At 37.7% G+C, this 19,714-nt stretch overlaps 1 protein-coding gene across 5 annotated transcripts; it reads left to right on the top strand.

Moving 5' to 3' along the window:
• Positions 1 to 1,723: 1,723 nt before the first annotated feature.
• Positions 1,724 to 17,823, top strand: MACIR (macrophage immunometabolism regulator). 5 transcript variants are annotated; one of them, XM_036225631.1, is made up of 4 exons: positions 1,724 to 1,889; positions 7,981 to 8,070; positions 13,328 to 13,376; positions 15,108 to 17,555. In XM_036225631.1, exon 4 carries the CDS (start codon positions 15,131 to 15,133, stop codon positions 15,752 to 15,754), a length of 624 nt encoding a protein of 207 aa, XP_036081524.1. In that variant the 5' UTR covers positions 1,724 to 1,889; positions 7,981 to 8,070; positions 13,328 to 13,376; positions 15,108 to 15,130; the 3' UTR covers positions 15,755 to 17,555. The 5 variants fall into 5 exon arrangements, with proteins under 5 accessions (XP_036081524.1, XP_015996944.1, XP_015996948.1 ...); XM_016141458.2 differs by lacking the exon at positions 13,328 to 13,376 and having other exon boundaries at positions 15,108 to 17,823; XM_016141460.2 differs by lacking the exons at positions 1,724 to 1,889; positions 13,328 to 13,376 and adding an exon at positions 1,955 to 2,897 and having other exon boundaries at positions 15,108 to 17,823.
• Positions 17,824 to 19,714: the final 1,891 nt, after the last annotated feature.

The following is a 19,714-nucleotide window of genomic DNA, read 5'->3' as shown; positions in this document are numbered from 1 at the left end:
GGTGTTCTTTGTGACACTCAAGAACTGACTGAGGTATTGATTAGGTGAGGAGTCATGGCTGGGATGGGAGTATCTAGCACCATCCAAGGAGCGAGGTGATTTGGAGGCAATGCCATTTCAAGAGGGCTAGCCTTGAGACTAATAAACTTAAAAGGCAAAGAAGAACTTATTGCTTTTGGCCAAAGAACATTGCCAAACTTTCAGAGCAAAGGGCAAGTACAAGGCATTCTTCTGAAAACCATAAAATTACAGACAGGACAGAATGAAAGTAAATATCTGAATATAAAACATTTAATGTTTTAGCAGTGGTTTTATGAGAATGATCATCAAAACAATATACTACTGTGTCAAACAGTATAATTAGTAAAAATTTAGTCAAAATTTCCTTCTCTATCTTTCCTTACTTACTTTAGGGCATACATATTAGTATAAAAAAATGTCTTCTAGCTGAGGAGCTTCCTGGAATCAGGCTGTCCAAGTAAGGGTGTTCGGATTTATTTATTTGCCTTTATGCTACCAGGGTCATATACAGATTCTGGAACAAGTCTGAATCAAGATTTGTCTAAATTTAATTTACATACCAAGTTTATGTCTTTTATGTTCGGATAAAGCATTTTTTTTAAAAAAAGAGAAAACAACGAACTCTCTTGGATTTAGACTGGAATATAAACTAGGAACGTTTATAAAAATTCTGGGGTTGCACTTCCTGGATACAAGCCCAGTTCAGCCCCTAACTAGGTATGTGACCTTGAGGAAGTTACTTAAATTTTCTGTATCTTTAAAATATGGATAATTGGGTCTATGGCCATGTCACCCTGAGCAAACCGGATCTTGTCCAATCTTGGAAGCTAAGCAGGGTGGGGCCTGGTTAGTACTTGGATGGAAGACCACCTATGAAGACAGGTGCTAAAGGGGTAAAAAAAAAAAAAAGATAAAAATAAAAATAAGGGATTGTAAGCTGACAAGGTCCTTGCAGTCTGTGAGGTCAATCAAGGGATGCCTCGCCTAAAAAAAATATGAATAATTGGTCACTCCTATATCTAATTGTAGAGAGGTATAAATATGGAAATACACGTAAAAAGGCCTGGCGCTTAGCAAGAACTAAATAAATATCAGTAAATATCACTGAGTTTAACTGGTTTGGTGGAAGAGGTGTACAGGAACTGAGAATAAAGAAATCTTGATCAAAGAAAATAATTTTTTACAAGAACGGAAAAAATCAAGTATGAAGATTAAAAAATGGCCAATCTAATAAACAGCAATTCAAATTTTACCCTCCCCTCCATTTCACTAGACATTTAGCAGTTTTCTAAGACTGATCTTATAATTTGTAATTTCCTGGGCTTCTAGTTTCCTCTACTTCTGCTCCGTGCTGCATCCTCTAAGCAGAGACTCACAAATGACAAACATCACCACAATCACTGAAGTGGGGAAACCAGACTGTTGCCAGGCCTGCGAGTTGGTGCCCTTCAGGTTCTTGAGTTGGAGTGCCGGGTTTGGACTGGGGAGGGGGTGTTATGATTCTTCCCTCTACTCCTCAATCAGCAATCTGCCCCGCCCGCCACCCTCATCAGACCTCTTAGCGCCTTTCTCTCGCCAGTCCGGCCTTCCTCCGGGTGTTTGAGCTGGGCGCAGGAGGCGGGCTTATCGCTGACGGGCTGTGCCTCTGCAGCCGGGAGGAGGAGGGCGGGAAGGCGGGCGGAGGAGGAGGCGGGGACTACGCCGGGCGGTAGCTGGCGCTGAGCGCGGTGGGAGAGGAGAGGGTACCCGTCTGGCTATCCTAGCGGCCTCTGCCCGGATCTCGGCGCCGCAGCCCTGCACCTCTCCCGCCCCTGTCTCCGGCTCCGCGGCCCCTGGCACGGTGGAGGCGGCGAAGCTGTAAGCCCCTGGTAGGTTGCATGGGGACGGTGGTTCCGTCTGCAACCTTTTGTGCTGCAGAAAAGGTGGTGGTAATGGGGGGCTGGGGGGTGCCCCAGTAACTGATCTCGAGTGCCAGCCCTAGTCGCAGCGCCGCCCCTTCCTCCCTGCCTCGTGTCGGGGCCGGGGCGCGCGGTGCCCGTGCGGTGCTGGGGACCCCGGCCCAGCCGGCCTACGGGATGGGCGGCCTCAGTGACCCCCCGGCCCCCGCTGGCTGGTGATCCTTGGGCGCTGGAGCAGGGTGCTGGGGTCTGGTGAACTGGGTGGGGCCCTCGCGGGTGCCGGGAGCCCGTGGTTCCTTGGCACAGGGGTGGGGCCCGAGACACCGTGAGTGTGCAGCGCGTGTGAGTGCGGGGGCGTGCGCCCCGTGTGCGCGCGGCGTGCGCTCGCGGGGAGCTGCGGGGACTCGGCGACTCGGAGCGCCTCTCCCGCGGTGCGGAAGTCGGGACGCGTTGCCGCGCAGGCTCTCTGCTCCGCCGCGGTGCCCGCACCGCGGGACAGCGGGCCTTGGGGTCCCATTGAGAAGTAGCTCTTTCTCGGGCCTGCTGCGCCTCTGGCCGCGCGGCCGGGTGCGACTGTCCGGGCCAGATAGTGCCTCTGGGCGAGCCCTGGTGACCTTATCTCGTCGGCCCTTCTTGCCTGCACTTGAATCTGGGGGACGAGGTCGCCCGGGCGCCTGCAGCCCGCACCGGCTGCGCGTCTGCCGGGGCGGCGGAGGCGGACGGGCGGCCGGGCCTTGGCCGGGGGCGCGCGTGTGGATTGGCGCCGGGAGCTGGCCAGAAGCGAAAGCGGCAGATGTCGCTGGGCATCGCCGCCCTCGCCCCACCTGTCGCGGCTGGACTTTGGGGCGGGTGGGAAGCGGAGGAAAGGAGTTTCCATGAGGCCGTCAGCCAGACCTTGAGCAGGCGGGCCCATTGTGAAGCTGCCAAACTCTAGTGGTGGAATCTGCAGATCTCTGCCAGATAGATGGGAGCACGAAGGTAATGATGGCCCCGTCCTTAACCCCTTGCAAAGGTTCCACATTCTTAGTGTCTCCCTGCCTTTCCACCCACGCCAGTTTGCACCCAGTGGGCCAGTGATTTGTGCGGAGCCAAGATGCTGAGTGTGTAAGTGTATGCCTGTGGTGCAGAGGTAGAACTGAGACTGGGAACTTTTTAATCATTTGAGGAATTGGGAAAATGGAGGCAGAAGATTTTATAGCGTGCTTGCTACTCCTAGCTGAAAGAACAATTCTTGCACAACATTTCTGACGTTACCAGACTCTTCATTTTACATTGTTGTTCTCAGATGAGCCACCCTACAATTTAGAGCTTTTGCTTAATTGTTTTTAACCCTTGTAGAGGGAGATAGAAATGACCTTTTCCCAAAAGTTTATCTTCCCATTTTAAAATACAGTATTGGTTATTTTTGCAGAAGCTTTTCATACTTTAATTCAAGACCATGATATATGCTTTCACAATTGTGTTTAATGAATGTTTCACAGATTTCTCAGTGTTTTTATTATGTACCCGTGTGTGCATTATTAAATGACGAAGAGGCAATATAAGGACTAAAGAGCCCAAAGACGTCTTGATTTGATAAGAATTGATGTATGCTTCTACCAGTTTATTACAAATGAAACTGCTTAGTAGTAACTATTTTAGGAATATAAGTTTTAGAGTATTTATATGGTCAGCGAATTTGTTTACTTTCTCTGTAATTTTGTATACTTTTGTATAGTAGTGTACACATTAACCCTTAAACATATTTAGTGAGATGGGAGCTACAAAACTGTACAGGATTTATTTTTATCTATCTATCTATCTATCTATCTATCTATCTATCATCTATCTATCTATCTATTTATTTATTTTTGCTGGGGCGGGGGGGGGGGTGCGAGAATCACCTCTTTTCCTCTAGAGAGAACTGTGATTTCATCACCAGTCTACCAAAATAAGTTCCTAGTTTTAAGCTTTCATGTGTAAGTTTAGCCAATTCCACTATGTACACCTGTCCCATTTTGGTTATGCTTCCAAAGAGGCAAATCTCCTCTAAAGACTGCATGTAGACCTGCAGTTCCAGTTACCCCAGGTCATATTTGTAGTGAACTGAATTTTTTTCTAAAAGAAGGATAATTTCACCTAATGATAAAAGTGATAACCTAGCTTAAATTTCTACTAGCAGAAATAGAAAATGAATGGTGCACTTTAAGGGGATTGCTATTAAAAGAACTCAGAAGGAGAAACACATTTTTATCTTAATGAACCAATTATGGGTTGTCTTACCAGGTTGGCGAGGTTAATGATTTGTTTGTAAGGTCAAGGATGGTTTCAGAAAAGTCACACCCTACTTAACTCTCTCAGAAATTATTTAGTTTTTATGAGTTGCAAATGGAAAAGTAAGTTTATTTTAAAGTAAACTCTAAGATGAGCATGTAAGTACAGCTAAGCATTGTTTTCATTGTATGCGTTAAATTATTTTGTTTCTGTTCAGTGTTTTGTTACTTGAGATATGTTTTGGTCCTTCTTTCTTTACTTGTTTTAGAGTAAACTTTGAGACTATTGGTTACAAAATATTTTCATTAGTCTGAATGGGACTTTTAAAAATTGCTTTTCCCATCACCCCGAAGTGCTTTTTTATAATTGGTCTCTCTCCAAATAGCCATTCTGAGTACAACCTGTTTCATTTTTTTTTTTTTGACATGTCTTTTGAGAGCTAGAATTAGAACCTATAACTTCTACGCTTAACAATTTTCTTTGCCTGAAATTTATCTTGCTTTTTATAATCTCTAATGATTAGTGGGATTTATTTACCAAAATTCACAAATTCTGTATGCCCTTTATATTAATAACCTTATGATTTGGAAGTGATAGATTTTGTTAAATTTTTTCTTACTGCTATTTCGTTAGTAGATCTATGATGAAGCCTGAGTTTTACGGCTTTTTTTATATGTAGAGATTTTGTGTGCGCTTGAACATTTCCATATGGAGCTTTGTATATTTTGGGGAAAACCACTCCCTTCTCTGGGTTTCCAGTGCCATTCAGGTTTACTGTTATATGTATTAGATTTAAGCATTTTCATGTCTGTTTGTTATTTCCTCTTGCCTGCTCTCAAGCTTTACTTTTTTGTATTTTCTCCAGTGCCTGTACAGTGCTGGGGCATAAGACTCGAAATATTGTTGAATGACTGAATGAGTAAATGAATAATTAAATGCCTGAGTGGATACACCCAATGAAATACTCCTCAGATCTGGATGGGAAGCCATTATCCGAGCAAAGGGGTCCTCCCTTCCGCCCTCCTTTCCTTTCTTAATTCATTGCCTTTCTATTGTTATATAGATTACTTTTGAGTAGGATAACAATATAATGGCCAAACTAGAATACTCTGAGACCAAAAGGGAGTGCTGTAAATAATTATGCTAGGGCACTGGTGGCTATGAACTGAGACATATGTCCACCCTACTTATGAAGGACATTCTTCATTTACCTGCGATATCTATCATCTCGCCTAAGAAATCTGACACACTTGCTATTTAGTGTTTGCAAACTTTTCTATTTGTAGAAGCTTCATTTGCAGTCAAATATTGGATGTCTTTTGCTTAGTCACTCATGGTTTCCCTAACCAGTGGCTTGTGGACCTCTCTTGGCCATGCTTAAATTTTTCATATTTTCATTGCTTACAGGATAATGTCACAGGGATTTCTGTTTATTTCAGCTGCTTATAGCTGGAAACATTATATACTCTAGTCTTTGCTCTGTTTACGTCGGTCTGTTTTTCTATGCAATATTTAGTCCACCTTATAAGAAATTCTTGTTCTTTTCCTTGTTGCTGACTGTTTTTGAGAGGTGATCCATCGATATCTTGCCATGACATAATGTTCAAAACATCCACCAGAATCAATTGCAAGTGTTAGAGACTAAATAGATTTTTAAAGTATTCTAAACATATTATTTCAAAAGTATATTTTGGGAACTTTCATATTACAATATTTTAATTTTTTTCTAATGGGAGATGGGGGTTACTATAGTTGTTTACTGGATTCTTTTGTAGGCACTCTCTTAAGGGATATTCTTATATTAGTTTCTGGCCTTGTTTTAATTTAAAAAATTTTTGTTCTTTTCTACCATTGTCATCATTTTCTTCTTAGCTCCTGTGCACAGATAGCAGACAATTATACACAAAAAAAATAAGCAGAGTCAGAAATGAGTAATAAATAAATGGAACAGAGCTCTTGCACCTTAGTTTGGCCTTGTGTCACTCCCTTGGACTCTGTTTGTATTCTAATTTTGGCTTGGCACTGGCATAATAGAGATAATCAGTTACTACCCTTTGTTTATTATGCAATTATCGACCATTTCCTAGACTTCCACATCAGCTCCAGTGCAAGAGTTAGTTAATTACTTTAAAGGCTTCTCTGCTTTTAAATCCAGAATGAAGTTTCATGTATAAAGCAATATTAGTGGGCTTTGGAGTCAGATGGATCGGGGTTCAGATTGTTGCTCCAACTCAAATAGTGTTGGTCGATAACATACTTTTTACAGTGGGGATATTTTCCTCATGGAGTAGTAGTAAAGATTAAATGATGTAAAATGTGTGGAACTTTTGACATATAGAAGGTAGTAAAAAGTGTTTCTTTTTATTTCTCTTCCCCAGTAAAAATCTCTTTATGTAAGTAAATCAACTTGAACTTCATAACATTAGTATTGGGGAAGTTCTTTGTAGGTGATTATATTAAGTAGAAACTATTGTTAGGTAGCAATTTTGTTACATCACATACAATTCACTTTATGTTAAAATCAAGAGTCTTCATTCGTGTAGAACCAAGTTTTAATTATCTAGGTTTCTTGGTTACTCAATTTGAAAATAGTTGTGGCAAAAGAGATGAAGAGGGAGTGTGTCTGTTACATAAATCTAAAGATGTTCCAAAGGCTAAAATGTGTTCGTTTCTTGGAATGACAGTTCTAGGTGCAATAACTCCTAGCTTCTCAAGCTGTAAAAGCGAATACCTTTAATTCAGTAATTATCCATTTCCTTTGGTTAAAACTCTTCTGGATTGGTAATGAAAACAATAACGTTACAAACTCCTTATTCTTTTGCTGTTTTTATTCTGCTCTACTGTCGCCTCTTCTTTGGCCCCTGTACACCTATGTAGATAACATTTGTTCACTCAGTTCCACACCCTTTCCACCTCCCAAGTTAAATACAACAGAAAACCCAACAACCAAAGAGACCTTTACAGGTTGAAAGAACTTTGGGGAGTTTTCTTGATGTCAAGAAATTAACCCAGTTAACTGGAGAGGTAGGACATAAAGATAGATTCTCTTACACCTTTACCTCCCTAGGTAGGAGGGGAAGGAGCAAAGGTTGATGCTAGAAATGTTAAGAAATGTGATAACTCTCAAGAAGTGTTTTTTCAAGTTTTTTTTTTTTAATGTTTTATAAAGGCCTTCTAGTCACTTGCCTCCAAGCAGTCTTATGAAGGACTTTTTTATTGTTATTTTATGGCTAAAATGAGTAGACACCAAAAATGCATAATAATAACATCACACATCATAAAGGGCTTTGCAGCATGCAGAATACATTCACCTTCCTCATCTCATTTGATCCGGTAACAACTGTATGAGAGGGGAAGGATGCTATTGTCATTTTAAAGATTGCTGTTTATGCAAGGTCAAGAGGCAGAGTTCTTAGCAAAGCCAGGGCTAAGACCTGTTCTTTTGACCCTCAGCCTCAGCATTATTTTTTCATAGGATACATACATAATAGAGCTAGGGTGGTGGAACCAACATTTAAATCCCTAAATTTTCTTGTTTATTCATTTAGCCTAATTAGCTACTCTTAGTCTCTAGGTAGAGTTTTAAGCAACAGAACACAGAGGAGCAAGTGTGATAAAATGTTTGAGGTTTAATTTAGCTGAATAAACTCAAAATTACTTTAATTAATTAGTCCTTATCCTATATAACCTGTACCTAGGGTTAGTACTTCCTGCTAGTTTCATCCTGTTTTGCAGTTAGAATGATGTAATTGCTTTATAAGTTGTGTTCTTGTTAAATTAAAGATTTATTTTTATATTTCATGTTTAGTATCTGGAGTAGAGCAGAAAAATTATTATGCCTATGTTCCCTTGGGACTCATTGGAAATTGTACAGTGACATCTTCTGGGATTTAGTCTGGTGAGTTATATTTTGCTTTTTCTGTTTGTTATGAACATAATATAATATGTTTTAAGGACTATATAAACAGATAAATGTGAAATGTCAGTATATCATTGCAAATATGTATCCTACAATTATGAAATTTTTAATGGCGAAAATTGAAATTATTGTTGCAAAATGCTAACATTATTTGAAGTTTTTGACTTTTGATTGAGTATTGAGTAGATTTTCCTTTTTTTATTCCTATAAGATAAAGGAAGTCTTATGCAATAATTCAAAATATAGTAGTTAAGAGGTAGTTGCTCTAATTTCAGGGAAATTTTAGTAAAAACATCAGTCTCCAAAGATTGGCAAAATAATTTGCAAAAAGTTCTGGTTGTATATTATCATACATATAGAGTGGCAAACAGATGACTGAAAAGAACACAATTTTCACTTAGTCAGATAGCAGTCCACCGCGAGTGTGACATTGCTTTTATCACACCATGAATTTAAACTGTTAAAAATATGCTGTTGTCTTTCTTTAGTTGTCCTTTTTTCAGTGTGTCATCTTTGTATCCGTGCTGACACAGTTGTTCATATGGCTCCAAGTCTTTGACGGAGAAAGTATTTAATAATGATCTTTTTAACTTTTTAGCATTTTAAAAACTAGATTACTGTGAGTTCATGCTTTGGTATGTCATTCTACTTGGCCAATATCTTTATAGGTCTTTTCTTTGAATTGCTTAGAGCAGTCATAATCCTTGGAAAAAACAGTTTTATAATAAGTGATTTCCAGATTAGCAGACAGCAACAGAATGATTCAAAGGAATGATGGAGAAAAATGAACATTTTTGTTTGTTAAGTAGAAATAGCCTATCAAATTTATGAAAATGCGTTTTAAAACATTGAAAAACAGGAAACATTACTAAATTTTTCAGTTTTCAAGAAAAGAGCAAGAAGTTTGGAAATCATAAGTACAAAGTACTTCTAGAGGATATCAAATAAGAATGTGGCTGAAATAAAGCACAAACTTTGGTTCTCCAATTTTTAAAATCCTTCAAATTTTAAATTCTTGTATATTCTCAGAATCAGAAGGAATGATTGTCCATTCTATGTTCGAACACCTTTAATGTCAAGTGACTTATTACCTCTTAAGTTGGTTATTTCCCCTTTTGCAGCTGTGCCAGAATGTCCTTTTATTTACATATATAACTATACATACATATGTACATATATATGCATATGAAGAGATACAGATACATATACACATGTACACACATTCTCGTAGCTATAGGAATGTAAAATTTGGAGGACTTTCACAAACTTGGAAATATGTGAGAGGCTTCTTTTATTTTTAAAATCAAATTCATGAACTAGTTTATAACCAGTAAAAATTCATCCTCTTAAGTATATAGTTTGTTGAGTTTTGGCAAATGTATCCAGTTGAATAATGACCACTACAGTCAATATATAGAATATTTTCATCATCCCCCCAAATTCCCTTGTACCCCTTGTTGTCTGTCCCCTCCTCCTAACTGCAGTCCTTGGTGGTCATTGATTGATTTCTGTCCCAATAGTTTTACTTTTTCCAGAGCATCATGTAAATGGAATCACAAAGTATGTAGCATTTTCTGTCTGCTTCTTTCTCTTGGTATAATTTAAGTTTGCTCCTTTTCATTGCTGAGTGATATTTTATTCTGTGGTTGGAATAGTTTTTTTCCATTTCCCTGTTGGCGGATGTTTGCATTATTTCCAGATTTTGGCGATTATGAATGAAACTGTTATAAACATTCATGTTCAGGTCTTTGTGTGAACATATATTTTCATGTATCCTAGGTAAATAACTACAAGTAGGGTAGGTGGGTTGTTTAATAAGCATTTATTTGTTTATAAGAATTTGCCAAAGTACCTGACAGAGGCTTCTAAGAAGCGAAAATAACTATACCGGAATGTATGCAGATGTAGAAACCTGATTCTTATTCAGCACAGATTTACTTTTATTTTATGTCCAGTTTTAACAAGTTTGGTTAGCAGATTTTTTTAAAAGCTACAGTAAATTAGAAACAGGAAACTAGAAGGCCTTGGGAAGGTTATTAGCAATTGGAAGCAGCCAAAAATGATATCCACTAATTTAACTATATCGATTTAAAAAAAAAAAAAAAAAAGGTCAAGAACTTACAGGAGTGAAACTCTTTTATCTGATAAGTTCTATCTGACATGTTCCCAGACGTTTTGGCATATTAGAAGCACCTACGGCTCTTTTAAAAATTTCAGAGCTCAGACTATACCCCAAATGAAAAATCTGGAATAGAACACAGGCATCAGCATTTTTTGAAGCTCCTTGGATGATGTCAGTGTGTAGACAAGTTTGGAATTGTGTACTGAAAGCATTGCATGATGAAATAGAAGGAGCGCTGAACTTGGGGCAGGAGATCTGGGGCGGCCTGCATGGTTCTGGGCCAGCTCCTGCCTTTGTAGCTTCACCGTCATCTTCTCTATGATCAGAGGTTCCAGGTAGGTGAACCCCAAGATGTTTCTGCATTAAAATTTATGCTGCTAGATACTATTAGATGGATAATAGCCATGCTTGGGAGACTCCATTTCCTAAGGAATGGCTCTATTCTAAATTGTTTGTTTCAGGTACCTCTTGAAAAGAATTTTGTTCACATGATGACATTTTTGTTCTGTATATTTAGACAGTTATATCTGTTTTAAATGGTATTGCTGCATAGTTCTAAAAACAGTTCAAGCATATGGAGCAGTGTTTTGATTACTGAGGGTGACTTTTTTTGATAAGCTTGATTTAAAAAAAATTCCCAGAATGCAGTTATTCTCAAAAAGAATTCTTTGTATAGCAGTTGTGAAACTTATCAGCTATTTTCAGAGCTAGTCTAAGGAGCTAAGGGATCTAGGTTTTATTTTCAGAATGTTACTCCTTTTGCCCAATACATAGGAAGTTTGGCCTCTTGGAGAGTGTTCAAAGCTGAATAGGTTCCATACAGGTCACAGAGTTTCAAATGTGCCCATCTTAGTTCCTGGGTTCCCCTGCACATGTGTTGTGGTTTGGGCCTCTTGGGCCTAGTTTCAGACAAAATTCACAATTGCATGCTGTACCTAGTGGTTTAAAAATGTGCACTGTGTACATTTTTCTGGTAAATATTAAGAGTGTTACCTTGTCTGGTTTTGTCTAGTTTAAATCCTCACATACTTCAAAGAAATAGAGTGGCATCTGTGAACATTGCCAGGTCTTAGGCGTTCTAAGTATATGTCAGTGCTGTTGTTACTGATTGGATTGTGAGAGAATTTGATATTGAAGATCTTTAGGTGTTATTTTAAAAATTTGTTCCTGGTACTAGTTTGAGAAACGCAGTTTTAAAAGCATTGTTCAACTACAAGTTGAGTTTTATGTTCTTGTTGCATTTTCTGTTCTAGACTCCTCTCTTCACTGAAAATTTGCTACTTCTGTTATAACATTTTTCTATTTTCTGTTTCCAGTCTTTATATTTGCTTTAAATATATGTGAGAGGCATTCAATGAAGCAATAGGGTATTTCTGCCTGATTGCAGAGGTTAGCATTGGATCTGAACATTGGGCCTGATTTCTTAGTTCACGTTTATTCTTATTGATGCCATGAGAGTAGTGCCTGTTTCACATACTACAATATATAGGGGAGTGCTTTGTAATTGTTTACCTTAGAAATATGCTTTTTTGGTTACAGAGTTTTATTTTAAAATGTGAAATAAAATGAGTAGTCACGGATAGGTTTGTTAAAAATAACAAACCCACAGATAAATATTTTCATGGTAAAATATGAAGAATTTACTGTTAAATACAGGCCATCTCCAGTCATGATAGCCAAGTTTCCTGGTAAATGACTTTTAATAAGAAATTTTTCAGTGCAAAATATTGGACATTCATATGTTGAAATATGTTGACTTTGAGATTGTTCAGGTTTTTTTTTACCTTTAGTATCATCTTTTATTTATTTATTTATTTATTTATTTATTTATTTATTTATTTATTTATTTATTTATTTATTTATTTATTTATTTATTTAGAGATTTCCGGAATTAGAAAGTACCTAGTCTTCCTCTTCTTCAAGAGGAACAAGCACCTATACCACTTCGACCCATCTAAAAGATAACCTGAGGAAGTTGATTCTGTCGCTTCTCTCAGGATTTGCTCCAGTATTTAAATCCAGTTAGGAAATTCTCGGGGATTTAACAGTCAGTATTCCACCCAGATAAAAATGAAATATTTGTCAGTCAACACTCTGTTCTCTGAAATCCAGCCTCCACCTAACTTTCTTAGTCCCACACAATAGATGCTCTTTTGACAGGCAATATATAAGCGGAAAGGATCCTTTAAAAAAAAAATCTAAGCAATTTGCAAGAATCCTGGTTGTACCATTCACACTCCTACTTGAATATCAAGATCTGAAGATGTTCTTATACATATTACAATACACTGCAGAGACCAATGAAACAAAGTTAAAGATGTTAGTTTTGAAACTATGCTATTGTTTGGAGCAGAAGTACTAATGTTTTATAGCAAAAAAGTATAAACAATTTTCCAACCCTTAGAATTACTCGTTAGAAGTTCAGCAGGTAACAGCTATATATATAATTTAAAATGAGCATTTTCATGTTCCAGTGTAGCAAGACTAATATTAGAAATGCTTAATTTCTTTAACTTTCTGGTTAAGTAATGTTTTCTACAGGCAGGGAGTATGTTGTTTATGTCAGCAAACTATGTAGGCTTCTTATACCAAGATGCTTGGTTGACATTTCAAGAGTTCTAAAACCACATCTACTTAACGATGTAGGTTAAATCATTGTCTATCAATCAGGTAGGTGCCTGAAGATCCTTCTGGAAACTTAACCAGTGACAGTTATTCATCTAACAATAGTATCTCTTTCATGTCACATCAAATTTTGATCTTTATATTTTGCCTCTCCTCACTCTTCCTGCATAGGCAAAAAAGATAGTTTCGAGTCTAGCCTCTGTTCGAATTACTATCCAATTAAGAATGGGTAGAGTGTGAATCCATGGATTTTAGGAAGTTTATGATATACCAAATGGGAATGCAGTAATGTGGCTGGTGGAAATTCATGGACTGTCATGGACTGCCAGATTTGGAAGAGACCCAGACCAGTGTGTCACTTAATGTGATTGCCGAGTGTCACCTCCTGGGCAACTACTTGGATAGGGCACCCAATCTTTGTGTATGCTCCATTTCTCCACAGTCCTGGTTATTTTGGCCTCATTGACTCTCCTCTCCTTGTCTTTTCAGAATGAAGTATTCGAGAATCACTTCCTGTCTTAGCTGCCTGTCAGGTTAGGTAGGTTGGAGGCCTTGGATAAGCTGTTCTCTTATATTATTTCTGGGCTACAGAATTACTGAGAAAGGGAGGATTAGTTTATCATTTGGCCTAGAGTAAACCTTTGTTCCTTCAGCATAAAATTTGATGAAGCTTCACAAGGCCTCCTAAAGGTTATTACATGAAAAATCTTTAGGTTTTTGTAGGCATAGCTGATAGTCACCTATTATTTCCATTCTCTCTGTAGAGAAATAAATTACACCATCAAGTATAAATTTACTTTTATATTAATAAAGTAGAATAAAGCCAATTACTTCAAATCTTGAAGGGTTGAGTGGCTAAAGTATTTTAGTTAAATTAAAATTGGAAATAGCCTATGATTTATAAGAAAAAGAAAATAAAACTGTATTGAACCCTTTATCATTTATTTTTATCTTAGAAATCATTATTAATGTTAGTTTTCAGTTGTGCTATAGTTGTAGACTGTAGTGAGGCAGGATGTCATCTGGTAACTTCTTCATAGTCTGGGTTTATTTTCTAATAAAGGAAATGCAGTGTGGCTTTTCTTTAGCATTCTAATTGCTTGGATTTTAAATGAATACCCAAACTTTAGGAGGTGCTTCAATTAGGAAAAGATTTTGTTTTACAAAAGGATTCATAAGAATTTTTAATATGCAGCCTTTTTCAATAAATATTTAATCTTAAAATCAGTTATTTGACACCATTTTGGTTAGTGATCTGAGATACTTATCTACTTCTAGTTGAGGATAACATTTCTCAGAAATGACATATAACTCAGTTTGTCTTTGTATTCTATTTTCAAAAATTTGATTTATCCGCAACTTCTAGGCCTTGCCATCATTATTTGTGGTACTTCTTGTCAGTGGGGTTTTCCATACTGTGTAATGTGATCATTGCAATGAATATTAGTATTCATTATGAATTGTTCTGCCATTTGCTAAACTATTCAAAAAGGTGGTGTTTTAGATGGTATATTTTATGATTAAATAATCACATAAAATAACACCTTGTATTTTATATATGTTTAATATTAAAAATGACCTGATTTTGGGATTTCAGATTAATTTTTAAACTACAGAATGGTTTTCTTTAAATAACTCATTGGGAATATTGAGGGAGAAACTTTTACAAGGTTTGGGGGAAACTTCCCATAAGAAAGACTCCTCCATATCATAAGAAAAAGTTTTTAGGCCAAATTGGATTCTTTTCAGAAATGGATCAACTTTTATCTTTTATTATATGCCCCTTAAACAATGTTGAAAAGAATTGCTGGTGGAAGAGCTGAGCACGTATTTTAAATTAAAGGATGGAAAATGTAAAGACTATAATTTTCATGTTGCAAAGATTTTGTGGATTCTTATGAAACTGTATGATTGTTTTTATTTGCTTAATGTGGAATCTGTATTTGATTTGCTTAATATCAAGGAATAAACTTTGAATGGAGCTCTGTATGTAGAAAAGTGTTGTTTTCTGTTGGCTTCTCCATCTGAACTTTTTAGTAGAACTTCAGGCTTTAATTTAATCTGCATTTGAACTCTTGAAGGCAGAGAAATGGTAGTCCTTTCATGCCGGCTCTGGAACATGTAATAGACATAGGGAAGAATCTGTCATTGGTACATCGGCTGCTTTTCAGGCCAGTGTTATTTCATGCTCCCTGAGCCTTCTGAGATGATCCGGATTGGCCCAAGGTGCTGCGCGTTACACTCTTCTAATCTGTCTATCTACTTTTAGGAGTGTGCAGACTGGTGCCTAAAATGGAAGTAGATGTTAATGGCGAGCCCAGAAGTACCCTGAGCACCCTGCCCTTGCCTGTGGCCGAGGTGAGCTCCCCGGGAAAGGCAGAGGCGGAGAAGCCGCGCTGCTCCAGCACGCCGTGCTCGCCCATGCGCCGGACTGTGTCAGGCTACCAGATCCTCCACATGGACGCCAACTATTTGGTCGGCTTCACAACTGGTGAGGAACTGCTGAAGTTGGCCCAGAAGTGCACAGGGAGTGAAGAGAGTAAGGGAGAAGCTGTGCCTTCCTTGCGCTCCAAACAGCTGGATGCAGGACTTGCACGTTCCTCTCGCTTGTATAAAACCAGAAGTAGGTACTACCAGCCATACGAGATTCCAGCTGTCAATGGCAGGAGGCGAAGGCGGATGCCCAGCTCAGGAGATAAGTGCACTAAATCTTTACCTTATGAACCTTATAAGGCCCTCCATGGGCCTCTGCCTCTTTGTCTTCTTAAAGGTAAGAGGGCTCACTCCAAATCTCTGGACTACCTCAATCTAGATAAAATGAACATCAAGGAGCCAGCTGACACAGAAGTGCTACAGTACCAGCTTCAACACCTAACACTGAGAGGGGACCGTGTGTTTGCTAGGAATAATACATGAATGACCTGCAGAGTGCGTAAACCAGTTTAGGTCAGCCTATGCTTGGCTAGAAAAACCCACTGTTGTACTCTGTACAGGACTCTTCACATTATAGATGGTTATATCAGCTAAGTGTTCCAGGAACATAAAAATTGTTTGGGTCAAATTTCGAATATAGAAATGAAATCACAGGTACTTGGGGGGAAATCATTCTAGAGCACGCAATTGCAAAGAAAACAATGTTGACCATTAGTTCGTATAGCTTTTGAGCTAGGAAAAAAGGCTCTGGTACAGCAAGATCATCTTTATGATTCTGACACTAGAATTGGGAATGTTATCTGCTTGGTTGTTGCTGACTTGGTATGATTCATTAGAAATTTATATCTTAAGTACTTAAGTACTTCTTTAATCTCTGTATTTTACTATCAAATGTATGTAATGATTTGTTTTATGAAATTTAGAACTTGAACATTGCGAATTGGACCACTTTTTATTTTTAAATATTGAGTTTAAATATTTTATAACTGGTTTTGCACTGAAAAAATTAACATTTCAGATTGACAAGAGAATAATCTTCACTTGCCTCAATAATATTATTGAGCAATGAATTTTTTATTTCCGCATGGAAAGTTATTGATCTCTATGGCTGTACAATATTTCTTTATAGAGTTATTAACGTGTGTCTTAATAAAAATAAATTTGGGATACGAAGTATTTATTTTACAATGGTAGGGGGAAGCTTTTCCAGAAGGTTTCCAATAGGAAGTTTTCATAAATCGAAAAAGTTTCCTTCGTGCTTATTTTCTAATTTAAAATTCATCTGGAACTTTAAAATGGAAAGGATTCTTTTAATGTGGATTATAGGCATAATACTGTTTGTATCTGAATGTTCTGTAAATGAATGGAACTCTAATAGAGGAACTCTTGATTTCTACTCTTGAATGCTTAATCGAAGTATGAAGTGATACCATTCAGCATGGCATTGGGTCATTCCAGTTTTAGTTTTGTGCAGCACAAGCACTCACTGAAATTCCAGTTTCTAGGATTAGTGTAGGAGCCTAAAGTGCTTCTACAGTTTTAATGGGTTAATCCTGGATTACTTAACAATTTATGTCAATTGCACTGGTTTAATTTGTTGCTAAAGAAATATTGCCCTGGCTTTAGTAACAAATACAGCTCAACTATTCTTGAATATATTTTGGGGGAAAAAAATGTATGTAAGTTACCTTTTGTAAAAGTTTCTATTTCTTTTTTGACTCTTGAAGGTGCAATTTATTACTGAATTGGCATTTCTGGCAGCATAGAACTGCTTATTTTAAATTTTATTTTTGGGGCTGTGAGTTTCTTAGGTGTTATCAGTCTGGCTTGTAATATAAGAACACCTTTTAATTGAGTGGGTCATTCCTGGTACAATTTGACTCTTTTTTAGCCAGAATGAATGGCAAACTCTTTAGAGCAGAATAAGTATTAGAAACCCTAGGTACTCTTAATCAACATTTATTATGATTTCACCGAGACAAACCATGTGAAAGAACCTTGGCCCATATCTTACTAGGTCAATAAGATTTCTTGGTGGGCTGGAAATCTTCAGCTGTTGATATTTTAAAGTAAATTGCACCTTTGTAACATATTGTATTGATGAATGATCACTAAGATTACTATATCTATACAGTCATTAGTTTGACAAGAAATAGAATCCTGTCAGATGCCAAAGAGTTGGGATTTTTACGTTTAATGATTAAACATCGTTATTTATTGATGATTTACCCTGTGGAACTGTATTATTTCTAACTATGAAATAAAAGGGTGATGTAAACACAGATTGTTGTGTGCTGCTTTAAATGGGGTCCACCATGAATAGGCTTGTAACAGTTCAAGAATTCCACCTTAGCATTTATTTTTAGGCCCCACTTTTGTTAATAAAAAGACAAAACTTCTTTTGGTGCTCATTCACATTTCAAGGTAAAGAAAGGATGTATTCATGGCAATGATGTGTATTTAGTCCAATAGGAAACACAACTCTGTTACAGATCTGTCCCTTCCTGTGTGCCTAAGTAATTTCTTGAGCTAAATAAAAATATGTAGCTTTTTGTTTTGTTTTGTTTTTACTTAAAGACAGATGAAACTGGCAAAAATGAAGGGGTTAAAAGTTGGAGAAACAGCATATTTACTGTTGTCTGATTAGTAAATATATATAATTTTAAGTTTGCTTTCCTCGAAAGAGAGCTTTGAAATTCTAGGTCAGTAGTTTTCAAAATGTGTTTGTAGAGCCCATTCATTAATTAATTCTTGCTTTCTCTGTACTTCATGGACTTATGCTCCAAAGTAGATGCTATCTTATCAAGAAAAAAGGTTAGGCTGGATCTCTTTTAGCTGGAAAACAAAAACAAAAACATTTCCTTTAGTCTTTAGTCTTTTAACTTTCTATTTTTGAACTTATTTTTCTTTTTAAGTTCAATTTAATTTAATATTCCATACCAAAGAGGATGTATTTTTGGCCATATATACCTGAAGATGTTATCTTACAGTGCCTGCCCTTACATTGCAGTATCATGTAACATTAATTCCCGCCCCCCCCACCCTGCCCCAAATACCATGTTTTAGAGAATCAGCTAATGCATAAAGTAGCAATAGAATTTCAGTTTTTGCCTTATTCTGAGATGAGCTTCTCTGCTCCTTTGACTTCTACCCAGCTGCACTTGTACCTCTGGTTCCAGGGCTCCTATAGTCTTCAGTCAGGGAAGAAAAGACTGTGGGGATGGATTTAAAAATGTAAACCCATTCAGAACCCTTCCCGCCAGATCTGGACTGCTGCTCAGCTGGGCTTCTGTTCCAGGCCCATCGAGTCCTGTCCATTGTTCCTAATGCCCTGTAATGCCCACGTATGGGTCACTGTGTCTTGTTCCTTCTTTTGAGACAGTCATTTAAATGATTTCAATATTTGAAGCTTCAGGAATCTTTTAGAAGATAACATTAACTTCTAAAGGCAAATTGGTATTTCACTAAAGAAAAAATATTTCTTGAGATTTTGAGAATTGCAACCTATTTTTACTTATTTTCTCATTCTAACATACTTTTATATAGAAAGGCTTTTATTCCATTATAACCATTGAAAAATTTTTAAGGGAACTTTTAAATGACCCTGGCCTAAGTGCTTTGTTCTCAATCAGAGCAAGTAGGAGGAGAGACTGTCAGGCAGTTTATTAATGGCTTAAGTGCTCTAGAAGAGCCGGGGTAGAGAGAGCAAGGATGTACGATACTGCAGTGCAGAGAGGACAGCAAGTATTAAGTAAAATTGGCTTTTAAACAATATAATTTGATTAGAGAAATGGAAATTGATGAAGATTGCCTTGAAAATATAATAAATATGATTAGAAAGCTGGAAGTGGAGGTTGTCAGCACTTAATGATGCACTTCACTTTGTAATGCGCTTTTTTAAATAAGAATTATGAAATGGATTCTTTGATATTTTACATTAGAAGAAAATAAGAAAATGAAGGATTTTTCTGGCTGAGGAGAACAGTACTAGAAGCAAATCAAAAGCAGAATGGGTTTGATTTGTTATGTTGAGTTTGCTGAGCCCCTAGGACACTTCATTACTCTAAGTGGGGTGCGGAGAGATGCTGAATTAGTCTTTTCACCATTGTGAAATGACTTTGTGCAAGGTCTTATTAAATGACCAGAGGAAAAGTCTGAAATCGTATCTCCTAAACGTCACCACTGATCTTGGGTTGTCTTTGATGTACAGATTTATGGGACAGCACAGGATGAGAAAACAACTTTTAAACAGAAGAATGCAGCATCAACAGGAATGAAAGAGTAGCTGCACAGTCAGTGGAATCCTTAAGTGATCCTGGCTGAGGTGGCTTCGGGAATGAAGAGCTCTGATGCTTTTTCTTTTATGGAAAAGCCAGCAGGTTTCAAAGTTCCTGCTGAGTGCTCTGCAGAACGTGTTCTTATTGTGTGCCAGTGAAAAGAGGA

This window comes from Rousettus aegyptiacus, unplaced genomic scaffold, assembly GCF_014176215.1.
Source record: "Rousettus aegyptiacus isolate mRouAeg1 unplaced genomic scaffold, mRouAeg1.p scaffold_m13_p_8, whole genome shotgun sequence".
Taxonomy (NCBI): domain Eukaryota; kingdom Metazoa; phylum Chordata; class Mammalia; order Chiroptera; family Pteropodidae; genus Rousettus; species Rousettus aegyptiacus.
This window is presented reverse-complemented; position numbering and strand designations above follow the sequence as displayed.

Coding starts and splice junctions, on each gene's coding strand:
- MACIR (XM_016141458.2), top strand. CDS start 15,131: ATGGAAGTAGATGTTAATGGCGAGCCCAGAAGTACCCTGAGCACCCTG.